Genomic DNA, 26814 nt, shown 5'->3' with positions numbered 1-26814 from the left:
GACATAAAAATAAATAAATAAACGAACAGAAAAGGATGAATAAGGTGGAGCGACGGTCAATGATTGAAGGCGGTGTTGAACAAGTGAGACTTCAGTGATGTTTTGAATGTGGTGAGTGAGGGGGAGTCTCTGATGGTTTGAGGTAGTGAGTTCCAGAGGGTGGGAGCAGCGATGGAGAAAGCCCTGTCCCCCCAGGATCTGAGTTTGGTCCGGATGGGGGGGGGGGACGACGGGACAGGAGGTTAGCAGCAGCAGAGCGGAGGGTGCGGGTGGGAGTGTGTCTGTGGAGGAGGTCAGTCAGGTAGGATGGGGCCAGGTTATGGAGGGCTTTGTAGGTCATGAGGAGGATTTTGTACTGGATTCTCTGGGGGATGGGGAGCCAGTGGAGCTTGTAGAGGACGGGGGTGATATGTTCACGGGTCGGGGAGTGGGTGAGTAGACGGGCAGCGGAGTTCTGGATGTACTGGAGTTTATTGATGATTTTTGAGGGTGAACCATAGGCTGTTTTGAGGCTGTTACAGTAGTCCATACGGGAGGTGATGAAAGCATGGATGAGGGTTTCTGCAGCTGTGGAGGAGAGGTGGAAGAAGGCTGTCTTGATGATGTGTTTAGTGTGTTTGTCGAAGGAGAGGGTTTGATCAAAGATCATTCCCAGATTCCGGATGTGAGGGGAGGTGGATACTGGGAAACCATCAATATCGAGGGTGAAGTTGTGGGTGGATTTGGTGTGCGTTTTTGATCCGATGATGACGATTTTGGATTTGTAACAGTTTAGTTTGAGGAAATTGATTTGAAGCCAAGATTTTATTTCAGTGATGCAGTTTGTCAGGATAGAGTGTGTGTCGGTGGAGATTGACTTGGTGGAGATGAGGAGCTGGATATCTTCGGCGAAGCAGTGGAATTGGAGACAATGACGGCGGATTAATTGACCAAGGGGGAACAGGTACAGGATGAAGAGGAGGGGGCCGAGAACTGAACCTTGGGGGACACCTTGGGGGAGGGGGGCGGTGGGGGATTTGCAGTTATTAATGGAGATGAACTGGTGCCTGTCGGAGTGGTATGATTTGATCCAGGAGAGGGCAGTGCCGGTGATGTTAAAGGTGATGTTATCTGCCTTTGGCTGCCTGTTTAGAGTTTGTCAGAATCTGGGAGTTGGGCCTTCGTGTCTGGCATCAGCCCTGCATTTGTAGCCCCATTGAGGCTTGGCAACTCCATGCTTGGCTACTCCAAGCTGTCTCATCCTGTGGATTCTTCAAGGTCCAGCAACGAACCACAGAAACTGTTCTGCGCTGTTCAGTCATCAGTAATTCTCTGCATTTCGCAACGCCAGCAGAGAATCTAGCGAATTGCCAAACCCTAAACAACTGAAGCCTGACAATTCTAATTGGAGCAGCCAACACCCACCAGGAAGTCTCGCACTGAGGGGTCTGACACAGGAACCCACATTTGGTGGGGTATTTCAGTACAGTAATGGTTAATTGCCACAGTTCGCTTGCGAGGTCTAATATGGCCCATAAATCCTGGTCTCGTTGGTTGACCTTGGTTTGCAGACATGTGCTTAGGAGGAGGATGTGAATGTAGCTAGTGGTGACAGTCAGAAACCTTTTCCCATGGTGGATATGTCCAACACTGAAGGGCATAGCGATCTGGTGAGTGGAGGATAGTTTTATGGAGATTAGTTTAGTTTCGAGATACAGCACGGAAACAGGTCCTTCGGCCCACCGAGTCCGCATCGACCTGCGATCTCCGCACATTAACACTATCCTACACACGAGGGACAATTTACACTTACACCGAGCCAATTAACCTACAAACCTGTACGTCTTTCGAGTGTGGGAGGAGAATGAAGATCCCGGAAGAAACCCACGCAGGTCACAGGGAGAACGTACAAACTCCGTACAGACAGCACCTTGTACTTGAATCGAACCCAGGTCTCTGGTGCTGCATTTGCTGTAAGGCAGCAATTTTACTGCTGTGCCACCGTGCCAAGAATTGCAGGCAATTGTTTTCCACAGAACGTAGTGGGAGCATAGAACGCCTAGCCAGGTTTGGTGGTGGAGACAAATACGACAGTGTGTTTAAGGGGCTTTCAGATAGGCACATGGAAGTGGAGGGAAAATAAGGGTATTGATCCTGTACAGGCACATGAGCTCAGTTTAACTTGGTATTATATTCTGTAGAAACGGCGTGGGCCAGACGGCCCGGTGCGAGAAACATACAAAATAGGTGCAGGAGGAGGCCATTTGGCACCACCATTCATTGTGATCATGGCTGATCGTCCACAATCAGTAACCCGTGCCTGCCTTCTCCCCATATCCCTTGATTCCACTAGCCCCTTGAGCTCAATCTAACTCTCTTTTAAATTCATCCAGTGAATTGGCCTCCACTGCCCTCTATGGCAGAGAATTCCACAAATTCACAACTCTGGGTGAAAAAGTTACTTCTTACATCAGTCTTAAATGGCCTCCCCTTTATTCTTAGACAGTGACCCCTGGTTCTGGACTCCCCCAATATTGGGAACATTTTTCCCGTATCTAGCTTGTCCAGTCATTTTATAATTTTACACTTCTCTATAAGATCCCCTCTCATCCTTCTAAACTCCAGTGAATACAAGCCCAGTCTTTCCCATCTTTCCTCATATGAATGTCCCGCCATCCCAGGGATTAACCTCGTGAACTTACGCTGCTCTGCCTCAAAAGCAAGGAAGTCCTTCCTCAAATTAGGAGACCAAAACTGCACACAATACTCCAGATGTGGTCTCACCAGGGCCCTATACAACTGCAGGAGGACCTCTTTGCTCCTCTACTCAAATCCTCTCATTATGAAGGCCACCATGCCATTAGCTTTCTTCACTGCCTGCTTTACCTTCCTGCTTACTTTCAGTGACTGGTGTACAAGGACACCCACGTCTCGTTGCACTTCCCCTTTACCTAATCTGACACCGTTCAGATAATAATCTGCCTCCTTATATTTGCCACCAATGTGGATAACCTCACATTTATCAACATTATACTGCATCGGCCATGCATCTGCCCACTCACTCAACCTGTCCAAGTGACCCTGCAACCTCCTAACATCCTCTTCACAGTTCAGATTGCCACCCAGCTTTGTGTCATCTGCAAACTTGCTAGTGTTACTTGTAATTCCATCATCCATCATTAATATATATTGTAAATAGTTGCGGCCCCAGCACCGAGCCTTGCGGCACTCCACTCTCCACTGCCTGCCATTCTGAAAAGGACCCATTTATTCCTACTCTTTGCTTCCTGTCTGCCAACCAATTCTCTATCCATGTCAACACCCTACCCCCAATACCATGTGCTCTAATTTTGCTCACCAATCTCCCATGTGGGACCTTATCAAAGGCTTTCTGAAAGTCTAGATGCACTACATACACTGGCTCTCCTTCATCCATTTTACTTGTCACATCCTGAACAAATTCCAGAAGATTAGTCAAGCAGGAATTCCCCTTCAGAAATCCATGCTGATTTGGACCAATCCTTTTACTGCTATCCAAATGTGTCGTAATTACCTCTTTAATGATTGACTCCAGCATCTTCCCCAGCACTGATGTCAGGCTAACTGGTCTATAATTCCCCGCTTTCTCTCTCCCTCCTTTCTTGAAAAGAGGGATAACATTAGCTACCCTCCAATCCACTGGAACTGATCCTGAATCCATTGAACATTGGAAAATGATCACCAATACATCCACAATTACTAGAGCCACCTCCTTGAGTACCCTGGGATGCAGACCATCAGGCCCTGGGGATTTACCTGCCTTCAGTCCCATCAGTCTACGCAATACTTTTTCTCGCCTAATGCAAATTTCTTTCAGTTCCTCTGTTTCCCAAGATCAACAGTCCTCTAGTACATCTGGGAGATTGTTTGTGTCTTCCTTCGTGAAGACAGATCCGAAGTACCTGTTCAACTCGTTCGTCATTTCCTTGTTACCCATAATAATTTCACCCGTTTCTGCTTTCAAGGGACCCACATTTGTCTTTACTAATCTTTTTCTCTTAACATACCTAAAGAAGCTTTTACTGTCCTTTGTTATATTCTTGGCCAGCTTCGCTTCGTCCCTCATCTTTTCAGCCCGTATTGGCCTTTTTGCTACCTTCTGTTGTCCTTTGAAAGTTGCCCAATCCTCTGGCTTCCCACTACTCTTTGCCATCTTATACATCTTTTCTTTTAGTTTTATTCCATCTCTAACTTCCCTTGTTGTCGCGTTTATTTGTATAATAAAGCTCGTACCACGACGTAAACGGAGTATACCTTTAATTAGCAACTCTGTACAGGAGCCGCCTGCTTGTCTGCATGCCCGGGCAACTCCCTCACTGCCACACCCCGGGTCCCCACGTCACCTCCGGCCACCGCATTCCTTACACTCTTATTCCCATAATACCACATCTCCCTTTCTTTGAGAACAAAGGGTGGACTACCTTTGTCTCTGCAGGTCTTAAGGGGTTTATTCTGCCCTTTTGCTGGAAGACCTGTCCCTGATTCAAGCATGCAAAATAGAAATAAAATAACTTCCGCGTTACCATACTGTGAACTATTACTTTAGCAGGCTGTGTTCTTCAAAACTTAAACTCTCAGGTTTCAGGTAAATGTACCAGGTTTACCGAACATTTTCACCCTCTCTTTTTCTTTATTATAGAAAACAGATCAATAAATCACAAATCAAGTCTCTTCGGCTTTCTAACCTCTCTCCCACACCTGGTCTGCACAGTCTCTGTGGTGGGGCCCTCTCTGCTGGGTGATGTTGTTACTGGTGGAGCTGGCTCTGGTGGAGCTGAATCTTCTCCCACCGGTGGCTCATCAGCGTCGACTACCCCACTGTTGGTCTGCAGCGGCACCAAGTGCTGCCGGTTCCTTCTCAGTGTGCCCTGAGGCACCTGGACGATATAAGAGCGAGGGGTATTGTGTGTAGATAGCACTTTGCCCTCGACTCGTGCATCGGTGACCCACACCTCCTCCTCAGGTACTAGTGGCTCCAGATTTCTCGCTCCGTGCCTCTTGTTGAAGGATCTTGCGTCGTTCCACCTCTTCTCCCTTTCCTTGGCCCCCAGCGCGTTGTAGTCAGGCAAAACTGGATTCAGCAGGGTTGGAAGGGCAGGAACAGTAGTGCGGAGGCGGCGCCCCATCAACAGCTCGGCCGGGCTATAGCCGTTCTGTAGAGGGGTTGCTCTGTAGGCCAGCAATGCAAGATATGGGTCTGACGCCTTTGTTAGCAGGTTTTTCACGGTTTGTACAGCGCGTTCCGCCTCACCATTGCTCTGAGGCCACCTGGGGCTGCTCGTGATGTGCACAAAGCCATACTCTGCTGCAAAGGCTTTAAAGTGGCTACCTGAGAACTGGGGCCCATTGTCACTTTTAAGAACTTCCCCAATTCCATGACGAGAAAACATGGATTTCAGGTGTACCACCACATCTGTGACCCTTGTGTGTGACAGCAGCGCAACTTCCACATACCTTGAGAAATAATCAACTACTAGTAGATAAGTCTTGTCTTTCAGCGTGAATAGGTCAGCTCCCAAGGTTTGCCAAGGCCTGTCTGGCATCTCCGTTGGCATCAGCGGCTCTTTGACATTCCTTCTCTCTTGGATGCAGGTTCTACATTTCAGCACCATGTCATTCAGCTGGCTGCTGAGTCCTGGCCACCATACCGTCTGTTTGGCCCGGCCCCTGCACTTTGTCACCCCCAGGTGTCCCTCATGTAGTCTCTGCAGCACATCACCTTGTAAGGCTGATGGGATGACGAGCCTCGTGCCCCGCAGCAGCAGCCCATCGTGCACAATCAGCACTGCTCTTTCAGCCCAGTAATGTCTCAGCACTCCCTGCAGTTGGCTTTTGTCGGGCCAGCCGTTTGTGCAGTACTCCATCAGTGCAGAGCATGTGCTGTCTGCCCGCAGGTGCTCACGTAGGCTGCTCAGATAATCTCCTCTGACAGGAATGTTGCTGATGACAGAGTCTACATAGATGTTGGTGTCCTCTAATAGGCTTGTGTCTGCGTGTGTTTTTGCGGCTCTCAGAGGAGCACGCGATAGGGTGTCGGCTGTCCCCAGGCTTTTGCCAGGGACATGATTGACTGTATAGTTGTACCTCATGAGTCTCATCCTAAATCTTTGGACTCTCGGTGGGAGGTCATCCAAAGCTTTCCCTCCCAGCAGACTCACCAACGGCTTGTGGTCAGTTTCCAGCTCGAATGGTCTTCCCAGGATGAAACAGCTGAACCTTTCACATGCCCATGTCGCAGCCAATGCCTCCTTCTCTACTTGAGCATAACGCTGCTCTGTCGGTGTCATTGACCTGGACGCATATGCCACAGGTGACCACATGGCATCGCTTTCCTGCAGCAGGACTGCCCCCAGGCCAAAGGAAGAAGCATCAGCAGAGATCTTTAGAGCACTGTTTGGGTTGTATAACGTGAGCACTGGTGTGGATGACAGCTCTGTTTTTAACCGATCAAAGGCGGCCTGCTGCTCTGTCCCCCAGTACCAGTGGTTCTTCTTGGACAGCAGGTCTCGTAGCACTTTGTCTTTTTCGGCCAGGTTAGGCAAGAAGCGGCCCAGCTGATTGACCATGCCCAGAAAACTCCTGAGTTCGCTGACATTTTTGGGTGCATCCATTTCTTGTACTGCTCTCGTCTTCTCTGGATCTGGCTTCACTCCATCTGCTGAAATCACATGACCCAGGAATCTGACTGTGTGGCGTGTGAGCTCACATTTGTCCATGTTGAGCGTAATGCCGGCCTTATATGCCTTCTCTAGCACCGCATTCAGCCGCACATCATGCTCCTCCTGCGTCTGTCCCCAGACCAGGATGTCATCCATGTGACACAGTACCCCCTCCAGGCCACCGGTCACTTCTGTCATCATCATCCTTTGAAAGTGCTCGGGTGCTGATGCTATGCCAAAGGGTAGACGGTTAAAATAGTAGCGCCCAAAAGGCGTGATGAAGGTGGTGTATTTGGCAGACTCTTTTGTCAATGGTACTTGCCAAAAGCCCATGTTGGCATCTAATTTGCTGAATACTGTTGCGCCAGCTAGCATGCCCAGAGTGTGCTCGACAGAAGGCAGGATAAACTTTTCTCTGCATACTGATCCATTCATCATTGTGAAGTCCACACAAATGCGAACATCACCTGTTTTCTTCGGCACCACCACCATCCCGGCACACCAATCAGTCGGCTCCTCAATCTTGGTGATTACGCCCATCTTCTCCATACGGTCTATCTCCTTCCTCACTTTTCCCATAAGCGGCAGAGGGACTCTGCGTGGCGTGTGGAGAGAGAAGGGCACAGCCTCTGGCTTCAATTTAATTGAGTATGGCCTCCGAACAAGACCCAAGCCGCTACACAGCTTCGGATATTGTTGTTTCACTGATTCCACGGTGATGCCGTTAACCCTGCACACAAGCTGAAGCCGTTCTATGGCAGGCCTTCCCAACAGTGCAGTGTGCAGGTCTTTTACTATATAAATGTTCTCTATGGCTTTCTTTCTGCCTCTGCGCAGTGTTTCTCTGGCTACACCCAGGACAGAGAGTGCATCGCCCCCTGGCCCAAACAATGGGCGTGTCGACACTGCCAGGCGTTTCACATCATGCCCCCCTGTAATGTCATAGTACACCTCGGCTGGCATGGCGGTGACATCAGCACCAGTGTCTATTTTAAAGCACACTTTTTTTTGTCTCACTTCTAGCTGCACCGTCCACGGGTCTTTTCCAGCATCCACGGCTCCCAGGAAAAAGCTCTCTTCTTCCTCTGTAGTGACAGCATTGAGAGATTTTGCACTGTTTCTGCACACTCTACCATAATGTCCCTTTTTGCCACAGTTGTGACACACAGCATCTTTAGCAGGGCATTCCCATTTCCCATGCGAGGGCATTTTTCCACATCTATAACAGGCCTTTGAACCTGGCTGAGGCCGTGTATTAAGTCTATTTTTGCTTGGTGTTTGTGCTTGTGGCTGAGGCTTTGAGGGAAATTTGGGTTTTCTGTAGCTTTTAGCATATACAGCATCAACATTGGAGCACTTGCTAGCACCGCTATTTTCTCCTCTTAAGTCAGACCACTGTCGTCTAACTTGTTCAGACTGCCTTGTTTTTGTTATTGCAGTTGCAAGGGTTAGGTCTCTGTCTAGCTGTAGCTTTTCTGACAATGAGACGTTTCTCAGTCCGACCACTAACCTGTCGCGGATCAGCTCGTTCTGTAACTGTCCATAGTTGCAGTGTTCAGCTAATCCGTATAGAGCAGTGATGAAGGAATCCACTGTTTCACCTGGCAGTTGCACACGCTGATTGAACTTGGCTCTTTCATAGATTACATTCTTTTTAGGTACAAAAAATGCATCAAAGCCCGCCTTGACATCTGTGTACTCCCTCCTCTCATCTGTAGTTAGCGTTAGCCCCTTTAGCACATCTTCAGCTTCATCGCCCATGCAATACACTAACGTGTTCACCTGGTTTTCTGCCGACGTCGCGTTTAAATTGCTTGCAAGCCGGAAGCGGTCGAATCTCCTGATCCAACGCTCCCATTCTTGAGGCTTGGTGAAATCGAATGGCTCTGGAGGTTGTATTGTGAACGTAGCAGTTGGTGTGGGTTGCGCCATATCTGCAAGCTCGTCTCCCATCTCGCGCCAAACGATACCCCTTCCTCTTCTTTATATATTTTTTTGCTTACAAGGATCCCACTTCTGACACCATGTCGCGTTTATTTGTATAATAAAGCTCGTACCACGACGTAAACGGAGTATACCTTTAATTAGCAACTCTGTACAGGAGCCGCCTGCTTGTCTGCATGCCCGGGCAACTCCCTCACTGCCACACCCCGGGTCCCCACGTCACCTCCGGCCACCGCATTCCTTACACTCTTATTCCCATAATACCACACTTGTCAGCCACAATTGCTTCTGAGTATCTTTAGAAACATAGAAACATAGAAAGTAGGTGCAGGAGTAGGCCATTCGGCCCTTCGAGCCTGTACACACCGCCGTTCAATATGATCATGGCTGATCATCCAGCTCAGTATCCCGTACCTGCCTTCTCTCCATACCCCCTGATCCCTTTAGCCACAAGGGCCACATCTAACTCCCTCTTAAATATAGCCAATGAACTGGCCTCAACTACCTTCTGTGGCAGAGAATTCCACAGACTCGCCACTCTCTGTGTGAAGAAATGTTTTCTCATCTCGGTCCTAAAAGACTTCCCCCTTATCCTTCAGCTGTGACCCCTGGTTCTGGACATCCCCAACATCGGGAACAATCTTCCCGCATCTAGCCTCTCCAACCCCTTAAGAATTTTACATGTTTCAATAAGATCCCCCCTCAGTCTTCTAAATTCCAGCGAGTATAAGCCGAGTCTATCCAGTCTTTCTTCATATGAAAGTCCTGCCATCCCAGGGATCAATCTGGTGAACCTTCTCTGTACTCCCTCTAAGGCTAGAATGTCTTTCCTCAGATTAGGAGACCAAAACTGTACACAACACATTCCTCTTTGGAATGAAATGATACGATACAATACAATACAATACAATACCGTATCTTTCATTGTCATTGTACAACGAGATTGAGAATGTCATTTCCATATCGATGCTATCAAATATATAAATAAATCACGGCAAAAATGAAAACAACAAAAGGGGGGGGGGGAAGAAAAAAAGGGGGAACAGGGTAAAGTGCAAAAAAAGGTTCATGCAGGGGTCAGTTGTGCCAGATGACCCTGGGGGCAGAGACAGATCATGGGGGCTCTCGGCAGGACCCATTCAGAGCAGCTACAGCTCTAGGAATAAAACTGTTTCTTAGTCTGGAGGTGCGGGCGTAGAAGGCCTTGTAACGTCTGCCCGATGGAAGTAGTTCAAACAGACGGTGGCATGGGTGTGTGGAGTCCTTGTAGATGTTGGAGGCTTTCCTGAGGCAGCGTGCCTTGTAGATGTCCTCCAGGGCTGGTAACTGTGTCCCAATGATCCTCTGTGCTCAGCAGACGACCTGCTAAAGATCTCTCCTGTCCACTGCCGTGCAGCTGAGATACCACCCATAGATGCCGTATGTCAGCATGCTCTTTGTAGTGCAGCGGTAGAAAGTCATCAGTAGCTGTTGTGGCAGACCGACCGTTTTTAGCGTTCTCAGGAAAAAAAAGCCGTTGCTGTGCTTTCTTGACTAGTGTAACGGTGTTGGTGGACCATGTGAGGTCCTGTGAGATGTGTGTGCCCAGATAGCTGAAGCTGGACACTCTCCACTTCGTCCCCGTTGATGAGGACTGGAGCGTATTCCTCATTCTGTGTCCTTCTAAAGTTGATAATTAGCTCCTTGGTCTTAGCTGTGTTTAGCGACAGGTTGTTCTCTGAGCACCAGCTCGCCAGGTTCTGCACCTCCGCTCTGTAGGCTGATTCATTGCCGTTGGAGATCAGCCCGATCACCGTTGTGTCATCTGCAAATTTGACGACGGTGTTGGTGGCGAATGCAGGGACACAGTCGTGTGTGAAGAGGGAGTAGAGCATGGGGCACAATACACAACCCTGTGGTGTGCCGGTACTCAGGGTGGTGGTGGAGGACAGGTGGAGGCCCATTTACACTTGCTGAGGGCGTTCCGTCAGGGAATTCAGGATCCAGTTGCATATAGGTGAGCTGAGGCCTAGCTGGTGGAGTTTGGAGGTGAGCTTGGTGGAGATGACTGTTGAAGGCAGCGCTATAGTCTATAAATAGCATCCTCACGTACGTGCCCTGTCTCTCCAGGTGAGCCCATGAAGAACCAGAGAGATGTCGTCCTCTATGGATCTATTTGCCCTGTATGCGAACTGATGTGGGTCCAGTGAGGCAGGGACGGTGGCTTTGATATGGGAGAGGACCAACCTTTCAAAGCACTTCATAATTATCGGTGTGAGGGTAACCGGACGGTAGTCGTTCAGATTGCTGATGTTTGCTATTTTCAGCACCGGTACTATGGTGGCTGACTTCAGGCACTTCGGGGACCGTTGCCAGAGATATCGACAGATTGAAGATATTTGTGAATACCTCAGCAAGCTGGTCAGCACAGTCCTTAAGTACCCGTCCTGGGACTCCGTCTGGGCCTGCAGCCTTGCGTGGGTTGATCCTCTGTACATCATGTGTGTTCAGCGTCAGCATCTGATCATCCTCTAAGTTGTGGTCTCCAAATTTGAGGAAGGATATTCTTGCTATTGAGGGCGTGCAGCGTAGGTTTACTAGGTTAATTCCCGGAATGGCGGGACTATCATATGTTGAAAGACTGGAGCGACTAGGCTTGTATACACTGGAATTTAGAAGGATGAGAGGGGATCTTATCGAAACGTATAAGATTATTAAGGGGTTGGACACGTTAGAGGCAGGAAACATGTTCCCAATGTTGGGGGAGTCCAGAACAAGGGGCCACAGTTTAAGAATAAGGGGTAGGCCATTTAGAACTGAGATGAGGAAAAACTTTTTCAGTCAGAGAGTTGTGAATCTGTGGAATTCTCTGCCTCAGAAGGCAGTGGAGGCCAATTCTCTGAATGCATTCAAGAGAGAGCTGGATAGAGTTCTTAAGGATAGCGGAGTCAGGGGGTATGGGGAGAAGGCAGGAACGGGGTACTGATTGAGAATGATCAGCCATGATCACATTGAATGGCGGTGCTGGCTCGAAGGGCCGAATGGCCTCCTCCTGCACCTATTGTCTATTGTCTATAAGGCAATTTTACCACTCGTTGTTGCTGCCAGTTTCAAAGCGCGCAAAGAAGGTGTTGAGCTCGTTGGCCAGTGTGCCATCACTGTGGGGGCAGGCAGGGTTGTTCTTGTAATCAGTGATATCCCTGATGCCTTGCCACATGCTTCTGGTGACAGTGCTGTTGAAGTGCACTTCCACACGTAGTCTGTGGAGGTCTTTGGCCCTTTTTATGCCTTTGTTCAGGTTTGACCTGGCAACACTGTATGCTACAGTGTCCCTGGATTTAAAGGCATTGTTGCCTGCCCGTAGCAGATTTTGTACCTCTTTATTCATCCACGAATTGCGGTTCGGAAGCATCTTTATCTTCCTGTCCTCTGCGACATTCTCCACACAGCTGATGATGTAGGAGAGCACAGTGGATGTGTACTCCTCCAAGTCTACCTCTGTGCCATGGGTAGCCTGTGGTACAAACAAGTCCCAGTGGGTGCGTTCAATTGGTCCTGGAGTTGTAAAGTGGATCCCTCAGGCCATATTTTGACTGTCTTTATTACAGGTTTGGTCTTGCTGATAAGAGATGTGTATGCTGGCATCAGGAACAGTGAGATGATCCTGCATCTTCTGGATTATGCTCAAAAATTCCTGCAATTGCTGATCCACCGTCATTCCTGCTAGGATCCTTTTCCATTCGACCTTGGCCAGCTCGCCTCTCATGCCTTCATGCCCTTTGTTCAACTGCAACACTGACATTCCTGGTTTAACCTTCTCCCTCTCAAATTGCAGATTAAAACTAATCATATGATTGATGGTCACTACCTCCAAGCGGTTCCTTTACCTTGAGTTCCCTTATTAGGCAGTGAAAATGGGCCTCCACCTGTCTTCCAAGCGACTAGGCTTGTTTACACTGGAATTTAGAAGGATCAGAGGAGTTCTTATCGAAACGTATAAGATTATTAAGGGATTGGACACGTTAGAGGCTGGAAACATGTTCCCAATGTTGGGGGAGTCCAGAACCACGGGCCACAGTTTAAGAGGGCAGTGGAGGTCAATTCTCTGAATGCATTCAAGAGAGAGCTAGATAGAGCTCTTAAGGATAGCGGAGTCAGGGGGTATGGGGAGAAGGCAGGAACGGGGTACTGATTGAGAATGATCAGCCATGATCACATTGAATGGCGGTGCTGGCTCAAAGGGCCGAATGGCCTCCTCCTTCACCTATTGTCTATTGTCTAAATCTGGTTCATTGGACAACACTAAATCCAGAATTGCCTTCTCTCTGGTAGACTCCCTGTCTTGGGGTCAGAACCAACCTGATTTTCCCAGTCTACCTGCATATTAAAATACTACATAACCACAGTGGCATGAACTTTGTTCCATGGCAGTATTAACTCCTGCTGCAACTTACACCCTATATCCAGGCTACTGTTTGGGGGTCTGTAGATAACTCCCATTAGTGTCTTCTTACCTTTACAACTCCTCAACTCTATCCACAGTGACTATATATCATCGGTCCCTATGTCACCCATCGCAAGGGACTGAATTTCATCCCTCACCAACAGAGCTACCCCACCTCCTCTGCCTACCTGCCTGTCCTTTCAAAAGGACGTATAAGCCAGAATATTCAGGGTTGTGCTCTACAATTCTGTGTTATATGTTACGTAGGTATTTTTGATTTCATATATCTGATTATTGATATGTGGTTCGATGTTTTAGGAAAGTTCGCATTATATTTTATAAAACGTAATTTCACCTTTAATAATTACACTTCCATTCAACGGTTTTTATGCGTCTCTGATTATGTCTACTTGACATGTAGTAATGCAAGAGATAGACTGTAAATGGAATTAAACGTGAACTGATCGGTCGTGAGCACGCAGTGTGAAGAACACAGGCAGTTTAAATCAGTGGTCCTGTCAAACCACAACTGGTATGTTGCCAGGTTCATAGTTATCTCTGGGCAAGACAAGAACTATAGAGGGCAAAGGGCTAACATGACTTTCAGCAAATGCCCTCTCAGAGTTATTTAGAATGTTTCTCAGTCATTGCTTAATTTCATGTGCATTGCATTTCATGTATTTGATTCAATGTTTGGAATTAACATTGTCAACCGTTGCCTGTATTTCCAAAATAAAGATGTTCAAAAGCAACACAAGGAGACTCTGCTGACACAGACTGAAACACTGAAAGTGAACACAATGCTGAAGAGGGAGAAGGTGAAGGTTTTCCAGCTGGTTGATCAATACGCTGAGCTCACGGTCATCTCTACTCTTCGAGATCGGAGACTGGTGGAACATGAGCTGCTGGCAAGAGGCCGAGTCCTCGAGGAGTGGAGAGAGAAATGGCTCAAGAGAGAGTTGGAAAAACTCCGGATTGATCAATTGTTTCAGAGCTGCTTCTCCAACAACATGACTTATTGGGGGAAATTCAAGTGTTTCCTCGGATATGAATGTGGAAGCTCGGCATCAGTGACTAGAGTGAACTTTGGGAGTTTTGCAGTCGTGGCCGGTGTTCCGGGGATTGGAAAAACAACAATGGTGCAAAAGATTGTTTATGACTGGGCCACGGGGGAAATATACCAACACTTCCAGTTTGTCTTCAGTTTCAGATTCAGGGATTTAAATACCATTAACTGTCAAATAACCCTGAAAGAATTGATTCTGCATCAGTATCCTTACTTTGGGAATAGTCTGGGAGAGGTCTGGAAGAACCCAGAGGGGCTGCTTTTTATATTTGATGGTTTGGATGAATTCAAGGACGTGATAGATTTTGCTGACAGTCGGAGAGACACAGAGCCTCAGTATATGTGCTCTGGTCCCGAGTTCCGGTGTAAAGTGTCTGACATTGTGTACAGTTTAATCCAGCGAAGGCTGCTTGCAGGGTGTTCAGTGCTGGTGACAACCCGCCCTAGTGCACTACATTTATTGGAAAATGCAAACGTTAGTATGTGTGCTGAAATCCTGGGATTTGGTGGTGAGCAACGGAAGGAATATTTCACCAGGTATTTTGCTGATCGGGCGGTGGCAGCAGCCGTTTTCAAACATGTGGAGGAGAGTGAGATCCTGTACACAATGAGCTACAACCCCTCCTACTGCTCGATCCTCGCCGTGACACTGGGCCCCTTCTTCACAAAAACACAAAAGGATGCTCGCCACGTTCCCAAGACCATCACGCAATTATATTCCTACTATATTTGCAACATCCTGCAAAACCACAGCCGTGGGAATGAGCGCCCTCGTGAGGTGTTTCTGCGGCTTGGTCAGATGGCCTTTGAAGGTGTATCGGAGAAGAAAATTGTGTTTACAGATGGAGATTTGGCCAAGTACAAACTGCAGCCTTCCCAGTTCCTGTCCAGCTTCCTGATGGAACTACTGGACAGAGAGGATTCTGCTCAGAACGTGGTGTACACATTCCCTCACCTCACCATCCAAGAGTTTGTAGCTGCAGTCGCCCAATTCCTGACTCCATATTCTGACGATATCCCGAAGGTCCTCATTGAATCCCACAGCACGACAGACGGGCGATTTGAGATATTTCTCCGTTTTGTCGCTGGTCTCTCCTCCTCATTGTCAGCTCGGGGCCTGACGGAGTTTCTGGGTCCATTTCCTCACGAAACAACCTGCCGGGTGATTGATTGGGTGAAGGAGGAGGTTAAACGCCAGGCTGGAAACGCAGAGTGTGAAGCTGGTAAAAGGAGCCTCCTGAACACAATGCACTACCTGTTTGAGTCTCATAATAGTGGACTGGCTCAGAAGGCAATGGAATCTGTGCAAACACTTTCATTCAGTGGACTGCGACTGACCCCGATTGACTGTGCAGTCCTGTCTCATTGCATTGGGTGCTGCGATACAATTAAACACCTCGACTTAGAGAGCTGCCACATTCAATGTGAAGGACTCCAGCGGTTGGAACCCGGGCTGCACAAGTGTCAGCACTTGGGGTAACTCTAAATATTCCGATTGTCTACTTATGGGCTGTATAGGATTGGGGATCAAACTGGTGACATTGATATTCAAACTAACTACGTTTGTATGTCTAAAGTAGGTTTTCAAATTTAATGACAGTGCTTAGAAACACTAGTAGCATCATACGCCATCCCAGGGAGGAGGGCCCCTCCTGGGGAACAGAGGGATTTGGGAGTAATTATACATAGTTCTCTGAGAGACATAGATTGGGTGGTAAGGACTGCGTTTGGCAAGATGGCCGTCAGCAGTACGGGGAATGAGTAGACAGGTTTGGGTGTTACGTTCCATTTTTACAAGACTTTGATGAGGCAGAACTTGAAGTATTGCATTCAGTTCTGGTGGGCCCGCTATTAACTCCATGGACTTTATTCCATGGAGTGCAAATGGCTGAGGAGTTATCTATTACTGTTGTATAAAACCATGAGGGGAATGGAAGGGGTTGCTTACACACTTTTGTCCCCAGGGTAATGGAATGAAGAGTTGCAGGTCAGAGGTTTAAGTTGAGAAGGGAATGATTTGACATGAATCTCTGGGCTACATTTGCATTCACAAGGCAGTTAACAAATGAAACAAACTGCCTCTCGGAATTTCCAAAATATCTTCAAACGAATGAATTTTCAAACAAATAATTTTTAACCAAGTTAATAGATCAATATTAAATTATTTCATAATTCATTGATACTCTGCAATTAAGACTAGGACATGATCACAGCAAAAACCAAACTGTTTTTGCATATATGATCTAAAGCCCAGGAGGGAAATTGGGAAATGAGACTGCACAGAGAAACATTCATAAATCAATGATTTATGAGAAAACTTTAACGCAAATGGATTTGGACGCAGAGTGTAAGTGGTGTCAGTGGTGAAATAATCTGGTTAGTAATTGCTTAAATGCATTGTTCTGTTTAATGAGTAATTTGAATGAGGGACATTATATCACATCAGTGGTCTGGTTCAACTTGATCCTCAGTGTTGTCTGGTTTGGTTTAGATTGGGAAATAATGACCTGGGAGATTGCTCTGTGAAGCTGGTGTCTGATGCTCTGAAGAATCCCAACTGTAAAATCCAGAGACTGGGGTAAGTCCCGCAATTCCCGGTGTAAACGACTGTTGTATGGACACAAAAAGTTGGAGTAACTCAGCGGGTCAGACAGCATCTTGGAGAAAAGAAACCGGTGACGTTTCGGGTCAACCCCCCTTCTGGGAGTAAGGGATGAGAGGAAGCCAGCTTGGGGGAGTAAGCGATGGGAGGAAGCCAGCTTGGGGGAGTAAGCGATGAGAGGAAGCCAGCTTGAGCGAATACATAGAAACATAGAAAATAGGTGCAGGAGAAGGCCATTCGGCCCTTCGAGCCTGTACGCACCGCCATTCAATATGATCATGGCTGATCATCCAACTCAGTATCCTGTACCTGCCTTCTCTCCATACCCCCTGATCCCTTTAGCCACAAGGGCCACATCTAACTCCCTCTTAAATATAGCCAATGAACTGGCCTCAACTACCTTCTGTGGCAGAGAATTCCACAGATTCACCACTCTCTGTGTGAAAAAAAACTAAATTCCAGCGAGTATAAGCCTAGTCTATCCAGTCTTTCTTCATATGAAAGTCCTGCCATCCCAGGAATCAATCTGGTGAACCTTCTCTGTACTCTCTCTGTGGCAAGAATGTCTTTCCTCAGATTTGGAGACCAAAACTGTACGCAATACCCCAGGTGTGGTCTCACCAATGCCCTGTACAACTGCAGCAGAACCTCCCTGCTCCTATACTCAAATCCCCTCGCTATGAATGCTAACATACCATTCGCTTTCTTCACTGCCTGCTGCACCTGCATGCCTACTTTCAATGACTGGTGCACCATGACACCCAGGTCTCGTTGCATCTCCCCTTCTCCTAATCGGCCACCATTCAGGTAATAGTCTGCTTTCCTGTTCTTGCCACCAACGTGAATAACCTCACATTTATCCACATTATACTGCATCTGCCATGCATTTGCCCACTCACCTAACCTATCCAAGTCACGTTGCAGCCTCCTAGCATCCTCCTCACAGCTAACACTGCCCCCCAGCTTCGTGTCATCCGCAAACTTGGAGATGTTGCATTCAATTCCCTCGTCCAAATCATTAATATATATTGTAAATAGCTGGGGTCCCAGCACTGAGCCTTGCGGTACCCCACTAGTCACTGCCTGCCATTCTGAAAAGGACCCGTTTATTCCAACTCTTTGCTTCCTGTCTGCCAGCCAGTTCTCTATCCACATCAATACTGAACCCACAATACCGTGTGCTTTAAGTTTGCATACTAATCTCGTATGTGGGACCTTGTCGAAAGCCTTCTGGAAGTCCAGATATAACACATCCACTGGTTCTCCCTTATCCACTCTACTAGTTACATCCTCGAAAAATTCTATAAGATTCGACAGACATGATTTACCTTTCATAAATCCATGCTGACTTTGTCTAATGATTTCACCACTTTCCAAATGTAATGCTATCCCATCTTTAATAACTGCCTCTAGCATTTTCCCCACTACCGATGTTAGGCTAACTGGTCTATAATTCCCCGTTTTCTCTCTCCCTCCCTTTTTGAAAAGTGGAGTTACATTAGCTACCCTCCAATCCTCAGGAACTACTCCAGAATCTAAAGAGTTTTGAAAAATTATCACTAATGCATCCACTATTTCTGGGGCTACCTCCTTAAGCACTCTGGGATGCAGCCTATCTGGCCCTGGGGATTTATCGGCCTTTAATCCATTCAATTTACCTAACACCACTTCCCGACTAACCTGGATTTCACTCAGTTCCTCCATCTCATTTGACCCCCGGTCCCCTGCTATTTCCGGCAGATTATTTATGTCTTCCTTAGTGAAGACAACACCAAAGTAGTTATTCAATTGGTCTGCCATGTCCTTGTTCCCCATGATCAATTCACCTGTTTCTGACTGCAAGGGACCTACATTTGTTTTAACTAATCTTTTTCTCTTCACATATCTATAAAAGCGTTTGCAGTCAGTTTTTATGTTCCCTGCCAGTTTTCTTTCATAATCTTTCCCTTTCCTAATTAAGCCCTTTGTCCTCCTCTGCTGGACTCTGAATTTCTCCCAGTACTCTGGTAGGCTGCTTTTTCTTGCTAATTTGTACGCTTCATCTTTTGTTTTGATACTATTCCTAATCTCCCTTGTTAGCCACGGATGCACTACCTTCCCTGATTTATTCTTTTGCCAAACTGGGATGAACAATTGTTGTAGTTCATCCATGTGGTCTTTAAATGCCTTCCATTGCATATCCACCGTCAACCCTTTAAGAATCAATTGCCAGTCTATCTTGGCCAATTCACGTCTCATGCCCTCAAAGTTACCTTTCTTTAAGTTCAGAACCGTTGTTTCTGAATTAACTAAGTTACTCTCCATCCTAATGAAGAACTCAACCATATTATGGTCACTCTTGCCCAAGGGGCCACGCACATCAAGACTGCTGACTAACCCTTCCTCATTACTCAATACCCAGTCTAGAATAGCCTGCTCTCTCATTGGTTCCTCTACATGTTGGTTTAGAAAACTATCCCGTATACATTCCAAGAAATCCTCTTCCTCGGCACCTCTGCCAATTTGATTCACCCAATCTATATGTAGATTGAAGTCACCCATTATAACTGTTTTACCTTTGTTGCACGCATTTCTAATTTCCTGTTTGATGCCATCCCCAACCTCACTACTGCTGTTAGGTGGCCCGTACACAACTCCCACTAGCGTTTTCTGCCCCTTAGTGTTTCGCAGCTCTACCCATATCGATTCAACATCCTCCAAGCTAATGTCCTTCCTTTCTATTGCGTTAATCTCCTCTCTAACCAGCAACACAACCCCACCTCCTTTTCCTTTCTGTCTATCCCTCCTGAATATTGAATACGGAATGGGAGATAGCAAACTTGGCGGAGTAAGGAGAATGGGAGGAAGCCAACTTGGGGGATTAAGGGGAATGAGAGGAAGCCGGTTTCTGGTAGTAAGGAATGGGAGGTAGCCAGTTTGGGGGATTAAGGAGAATGGGAGGTAGCCAGCTTGGGGGATTTCAGGATGGGGGTTAGCCAGCTTGGGGGAGTAGGGAGTAAGGGATGGGAGGAAGCCAGCTTGGGCGAATACGGAATGGGAGGTAGCAAGCTTGGGGGAGTAAGCAGAATGGAAGGAAGCCATCTTGGGGGATTAAGGGGAATGAGAGGAAGCCAGCTTCTGGGAGTAAGGGGAACGGGAACTAGCTGCCTTGGAGGTGTAAGTGATGGGGGGGACCTTAGGTTGGGGGAGCAAGGGATGGGATGAAGCCAGCTTGGGAGAGTAAGGGATGGGAGATAGCCAGATATTGGGAGGTTAAGAGAAATTTGACCCACAATTCCCGGTGTAAACGACTGTTGTATGGGCACAAAAAGTTGGAGTAACTCAGCGGTTCAGACAGCATCCCCCCCCCCCCCCCCCCCCTCCCCCAATAACATGTTTGTTGTAATTTGAACCAGTTGATGATGGAACGCAATGCAGTTCAATGGATTACTGGTAAAATCTCGCAATGTTGCAAACCCATGCTTTTTTATTTTGGTTACCTTTCCCAGATTGGGGAATAATGGTCTCACCGCTTCTCCAATTAACGAATTGGCCAATGCTCTTGCTGTAAACCGTTCACTGATGGAGCTTGATATTAAGGATAACAGACTGGGAGATTTGGGTGTGGATCGTCTATCTGTGCCTCTGAAGAACACGGAAAATAAAATACAGAAATTAGAGTAAGTAAAATACTCTAATAGATTGTTTCTATAATGACATGGTACGAGGTTAAACATTATTCAGAGGTCATCAGTGAATACCGGCAATTTGAACTGCTTATTGACTCTCACTCTGCTTTTGTCACATCTTATCAATCACAAGGCTGAAAAATAACAGTTTCACAGCTTCTTGCATGAAGAAACTTGCCTCTGCGCTCAGTACACACAGCTCCCTGACGGAACTGGGAGTAGATAACAATAAACTGGGAGATTCGGGAGTGAAACTGCTGTGCGCTGCTCTGAGGAACACAGATTGCAAAATACAAACTCTACGGTAAGAGAGAAATCGTGTTTCCTGTTGGATGCCTGATATTGACGAATGTTTATGGCAGTAATTGGTTTAATTACGTGCACGCATTTTTGCAGTATGAGCGAATTTGAGATCAGGGGCATAGAAAAATTACCACGTATTCGAAATGTTTTTCTCTGAACTTCAGGTTATGCACGAACGAACTGCACATGCTGGTTTATCCTATCAGTTGATAGTCTGTCACCTGTGATGGTTCCATCACAGAAAATGTGTGCTTCTGTCACCTGTGATGGTTCCATCACAGAAAATGTGTGCTTCCAACACAGCAGATAAACAATCGACTGACGTCTATCACAAACCAACTGATTCCCATAGTTATATGGACGACACTTTCTCCCACTCTGGCTCTTGCACAGACTCTGGACCCTACTCCCAATTCCTTCATCTCCACCACATCTACTCCCATCATGAGGTGTTCCATGCTAGGACATCCGAGTTATTCTCATTAATTAGGGAACGGGAGTATTCCCCTTCCATTCTAGCCTTAGAGGGAGTACAGAGAAGGTTCACCAGATTGATCCCTGGGATGGCAGGACTTTCATATGAAGAAAGACTGGATAGACTCGGCTTATACTCGCTGGAATTTAGAAGACTGAGGGGGGATCTTATTGAAACATATAAAATTCTTAAGGGGTTGGAGAGGCTAGATGCGGGAAGATTGTTCCCGAAGTTGGGGAAGTCCAGAACCGGGGGTCACAGTTTAAGGATAAGGGGGAAGTCTTTTAGGACCGAGATGAGAAAACATTTCTTCACACAGAGAGTGGTGAGTCTGTGGAATTCTCTGCCACAGAAGGTAGTTGAGGCCAGTTCATTGGCTATATTTAAGAGGGAGTTAGATGTGGCCCTTGTGGCTAAAGGGATCAGGGGGTATGGAGAGAAGGCAGGTACAGGTTACTGAGCTGGATGATCAGCCATGATCATATTGAATGGCGGTGCTGGCTCGAAGGGCCGAATGGCCTACTCCTGCATCTATTTTCTATGTTTCTATCATAGATGAGACCCGCACATGTGTCTCCTCTGCATTCCGTAGTTCCACTCTTGCTCCCCCTCCCCTCAGTCACAACAAGGACAGAGTCCCCCCTCAACTTTCACCTCATCAGGCATCGCATACAACACGTCATCATTCTGCTTTCTGCAGAGACTGTTCCCTTCGCAACTCCCTTGGTTTACTCATCCCTTCCCACCCAAAGCACATCCTCCCCAGGTACTGTTCCCTGCAACCGCAGGAGATGGTCCTTATACCTCCTGCCGTGACTCCATCCAGCGACGCCGACAGCCATTTCAGTCGAGGTCGAAGTTTACATGCACCTCCTCCAATCTCATCTACTGTGTCTGGTGCTCTTGGTGTGGGCTCCTATATATCGGTGAGATGAATTGTAGACTTGGCGATCGTTTCGCTGCACACTGACGCTTAGTCGCCTAGGCCTACGCAATCTCCTGGTGGCCAAATACTTTAACTCCCCATTCGATTCCCAAATAGCCTTTTGTCCTGGGCCATTTCCACTGTCACAATGAGGTCACACGCAAATTGGAGAAAGTATGAAATTGGGTTCTCTAATCTCAAGTAACTCCTGCAATCACCCACCCCCCTCCCCCCCCCCCCCCCAATAGACAATAGACAATAGGTGCAGGAGGAGGCCATTCGGCCCTTCGAGCCAGCACCGCCATTCAATGTGATCATGGCTGATCTTTCTCAATCAGTACCCCGTTCCTGCCTTCTCCCCATACCCCCTGACTCCGCTATCCTTAAGAGCTCTATCTAGCTCTCTCTTGAATGCATTCAGAGAATTGGCCTCCACTGCCTTCTGAGGCAGAGAATTCCACAGATTCACAACTCTCTGACTGAAAAAGTTTTTCCTCATCTCAGTTCTAAATGGCCTACCCCTTATTCTTAAACTGTGGCCCCTTGTTCTGGACTCCCCCAACATTGGGAACGTTTCCTGCCTCTTAACGTGTCCAACCCCTTAATAATCTTATACGTTTCGATAAGATCTCCTTTCATCCTTCTAAATTCCAGTGTATACAAGCCTAGTCACTCCAATCTTTCAACATATGACAGTCCCACCATTCCAGGAATTAACCTAGTAAACCTACGCTGCACGCCCTCAATAGCAAGAATATCCTTCCTCAAATTTGGAGACCAAAACTGCACAGTATTCCAGGTGCGGTCTCACTAGGGCCCTGTACAACTGCAGAAGGACCTCTTTGCTCCTATACTCAACTACTCTTGTTATGAAGGCCAACATTCCATTGGCTTTCTTCACTGCCTGCTGTACCTGCATGCTTCCTTTCAGTGACTGATGCACTAGGACACCCAGATCTCGTTGTACGTCTCCTGTTCCTAACTTGACACCATTCAGATAATACTCTGCCTTCCTATTCTTACCACCAAAGTGGATAACCTCACACTTATCTACATTAAACTACATCTGCCATGCATCCGCCCACTCACACAACCTGTCCAAGTCACCCTGCAACCTCATAGCATCTTCCTCACAGTTCACACTGCCACCCAGCTTTGTATCATCTGCAAATTTGCTAATGGTCTAATCTCAAGTAACTCCTGCAATCACCCCCCCCCCCCCCCCCATCCCAGACTCTGGTCATCCTATTTGTTCCACCGTTCGCATCCTTGTTGACAGCACATGTTCCCCAGCCAACAATGGGCCATTAAGGACTCCACCCTACCTAATGTCATCTCTTGCCAGCCCTGTATTGGTCCGGCCTTCTCTTTTCCACCCAAAACGTCACCTATTCATTTTGTCCAGAGATGCTTCCTGACCCGTTGAGTTACTCCAGCATTTTGTGTCCATCCAGGCTATGTAGTGTCGGTCTCACGCCTTCTGGTGCCAAGGATCTGGTCTCCGCTCTCAGCATTAACCGTTCCCTGATAAATGTTTCTCTGAGTTCTAATACACTGGGGGCATCTGGAATGAAGTTGGTATCTGTGGCTTTGATGAATCCAGACTGCGTGATACAGAAACTATGGTAAGCACCAGACTGACAGATTGTTGTTTGTTTTTTTAAAAGAGACTGAAATTAAATTATATTGAAGTGGTTATATATACGTCCGTATGAATAACTTTCTGATCAATAATAATGACTGGAAATTGAAGTGGGGGTGGGGGCATAACTATTTATTTTTAAATATTCAAATGTTTCTGGTGTTTAATCTGATCAAGTGTGCGGTGTTTCACTTTGATCAAATGTGAGAATAAATATGCAATTAATGGCATGACCTTGAACACCATTGATGTATGTGGGATCTTCGTGTCCAAGTCCATATCTCCCTGATAGTGGAAACAGAATTAGACAGTGGCAAGAAGCCAGATGGTGTGCTTGCTTTCATAGGTGGGGCATTGAGTTTAAGAGTCAGGATGTCATGATGCAGCTTTATAGGACATTTGATAGGACACATTTGGAGTTTTGCATGCAGTTCCGGTCATCACATTACTGGATGGATGTGGAGGCTTTGGAAAGGTTGCAGAGGTTGTTGATCATGATTATGCCTAGATTAGGCAATTATGCCCAGATTATCAGATACACAGAGCCGTTGGACAGACGGGATTGTTTTCTCTTGAGCACATGAATTTATGGGGGGACTGACATAATATAATAATAATATATTCCTTTATTCATCCCGCACCGGGGAAATTTAGTTAGAGCAGCAAAGTGGATAGTTAGAGAGCAATAGATCATTCATTATAGATAAAAGATACATAAATTGTCATTTGTTTCCATGTGTTCTTAGCTGTTATTGTTGACTCGTCTGCTGGGAGCAGTGCTGGTTGTGCAGTCTCACAGCAGCGGGAAGGAAGGACCTCCTATATCTCTCCTTCATGCACTTGGGGTGAAGGAGTCTGTCACTGAAGGAGCTACTCAGTGCAGTGACATTGTCCTGCATGGGGTGGGAGTCGTTGTCCAGCAGCGATGTTAGCTTTGCCATCATCCTCCTCTCTCCCACCACCTGCACTGAGTCGAGGGGGCAACCCAGGACAGAGCTGGCCTTCCTGACCAGCTTGTCGAGTCTCTTCCCCTCCGCCGCTGAGATGCTGCTGCTCCAGCAGACCACTCCATAGAAGATGGCCGCTGCAACCACTGTGTTGTAGAAGGTCCTTAGGAGTGGCCCCTGCACTCCAAAGGACCTGAGTCTCCTGAGCAGATAAAGTCTGCTCTGGGCCTTTCTGTTTTCAGTCCAGTCCAGTTTATTGTTGAGGTAGACACCCAGGTACATAAGAATCCACCCTCTCGATGTCCATTCCCTGGATGTTCACCAGTGTCGGGGGAACGAGACATTCGACATGCGACATTACGAGATGCATAGATAGGATAGACAGCCAGAAACTTTATCCCAAGATGGAAAATCAAATCGCAGAGGGCATGGCTTTCAGGTGAGGCAGACAAAGTTTAACGGAGATGTGCTCGGACAGGTTTTTTACACAGAGGGTGGTGGTTGAGCTAGATGTGATATTGGCATTTAAGATACGTTTGGAAAGGCACATGAATGAGCATGAAATGGAGGGATATGAATTATATACAAGCAGAGACGAGTTGATCTTGGCATCATGTTCACCACAGACATTGTGGGCTAAAGGGACTGCTCGGGTGCTGTACGATTCTAACTCATGCTGTCTATATCCTTGTCTTACATTCTTGCCTCATGTCCTCAGTTTATGGGACGTTGGTCTCACAGAGTCGTGCTGTGAGGATCTGGCCTCTGCCCTTTTCACAAACTGCTCGCTGAAAGTTCTGTCACTGGGTGACAACCAACTTGGAGATCTGGGCATGAAACGTTTGTCTGAGGCCCTGGGGAACCAGCAATGCAAACTGCAGGAACTGGAGTAAGTATCAGTACCTCATGTGGCAACCCAACAGTATACACATTATATTCTGCAATTTTAAGTAAGGTCCCACTCCTCTTCCTTGTGCCCCAGCTGGGTTCCACAGATTGCAACACTTCCCCACCATCCCCTCCCTGCAACTTGCTTTTCTTCTTATTGATTCACATTTCATTCCTGTTCTGTCCGTAGCTGATACCTTTTTGTCTTCTTTTCATCTCTAGCCTTTGCCCATTGATCTGCCAATTAACACCCCCCCTCTCCGATCTTTATCCACTTCACTTCCCAAGCCTTGTTGAGACACTGAACGTCACCTATGTGCTCCAGAGATGTTGCCTCACCGACCAAGTTACCAGTCATAGAGGCATACAGCATGGGCTGAGGCAATTGTCCCAACAATTCCATGGCCCATATAAGAAAATAACTGCAGATGCTGGTACAAATCGATTTATTCACAAAATGCTGGAGTAACTCAGCAGGTCAGGCAGCATCTCGGGAGAGAAGGAATGGGTGACGTTTCGGGTCGAGACCCTTCTTCAGACTGATGTCAGGGGGGCGGGACAAAGGAAGGATATAGGTGGAGACAGGAAGATAGAGGGAGATCTGGGAAGGAGGAGGGGAAGGGAGGGACAGAGGAACTATCTAAAGTTGGAGAAGTCGATGTTCATACTGCTGGGCTGCAAACTGCCCAGGCGAAATATGAGGTGCTAATCGTTGCTAATCGTGCTAATCGTTGTACCTCATATTTCGCCTGGGCTGTGGCCCCTGGTTCGTTTTTTTCAGTGACTGGTGTACAAGGACATCATGGTATCGTTGCACTTCCAATTTACCTAATCTGACACCATTGAGATAATAATCTGCCTCCTTGTTTTTGCCGCCATAGTGGATTAATCTACATTATACTGCATTTATCTACATTATACTGCACCCCCCATGCATCTGGCCACTCACTCAACCTGTCCAAGTCACCCTGCAACCTCCTTACATCCTCTTCGCAGTTCGCACTGCCACCCAGCTTTGTGTCATCTGCAAACTTGCCTGTGTTACTTCTAATTCCAACAAATAATGTCCTGGCCTGCCCAACCTATCAATCCCAGTCCCTCAGATCCTGGCAACATTCTTGTAAATATTCTCCACTCTCTTCCCAGATTTATGACATCATTCCTGCAACAGGGTGAACATAAATTAACATGTGAGGCCTCACCAATGTCTTGTAGAACTGTAACTTAAAGTTTTAACTTCCATACTCACCACCC

At 47.1% G+C, this 26814-nt stretch overlaps 1 protein-coding gene across 3 annotated transcripts in view; it reads left to right on the top strand.

Moving 5' to 3' along the window:
- Positions 1 to 26814, top strand: part of LOC144611128 (NACHT, LRR and PYD domains-containing protein 3-like) — a 65147-nt gene that overhangs the window by 18474 nt on the left and 19859 nt on the right. For all 3 annotated transcript variants that reach the window (XR_013549481.1, XM_078430190.1, XM_078430191.1), the window contains exons 6-11: positions 13783 to 15586; positions 16602 to 16688; positions 20201 to 20371; positions 20514 to 20684; positions 23538 to 23708; positions 25391 to 25561. Coding sequence is in view for 2 of the 3 variants with exons in the window: in XM_078430190.1 (XP_078286316.1) it covers positions 13783 to 15586; positions 16602 to 16688; positions 20201 to 20371; positions 20514 to 20684; positions 23538 to 23708; positions 25391 to 25561 (2575 nt within the window). In the remaining variant the exon portion in view is untranslated. The remainder of the gene's footprint in view (positions 1 to 13782; positions 15587 to 16601; positions 16689 to 20200; positions 20372 to 20513; positions 20685 to 23537; positions 23709 to 25390; positions 25562 to 26814) is intronic.

Source organism: Rhinoraja longicauda, chromosome 39 (assembly GCF_053455715.1).
Source record: "Rhinoraja longicauda isolate Sanriku21f chromosome 39, sRhiLon1.1, whole genome shotgun sequence".
NCBI lineage: Eukaryota > Metazoa > Chordata > Chondrichthyes > Rajiformes > Arhynchobatidae > Rhinoraja > Rhinoraja longicauda.
This window is presented reverse-complemented; position numbering and strand designations above follow the sequence as displayed.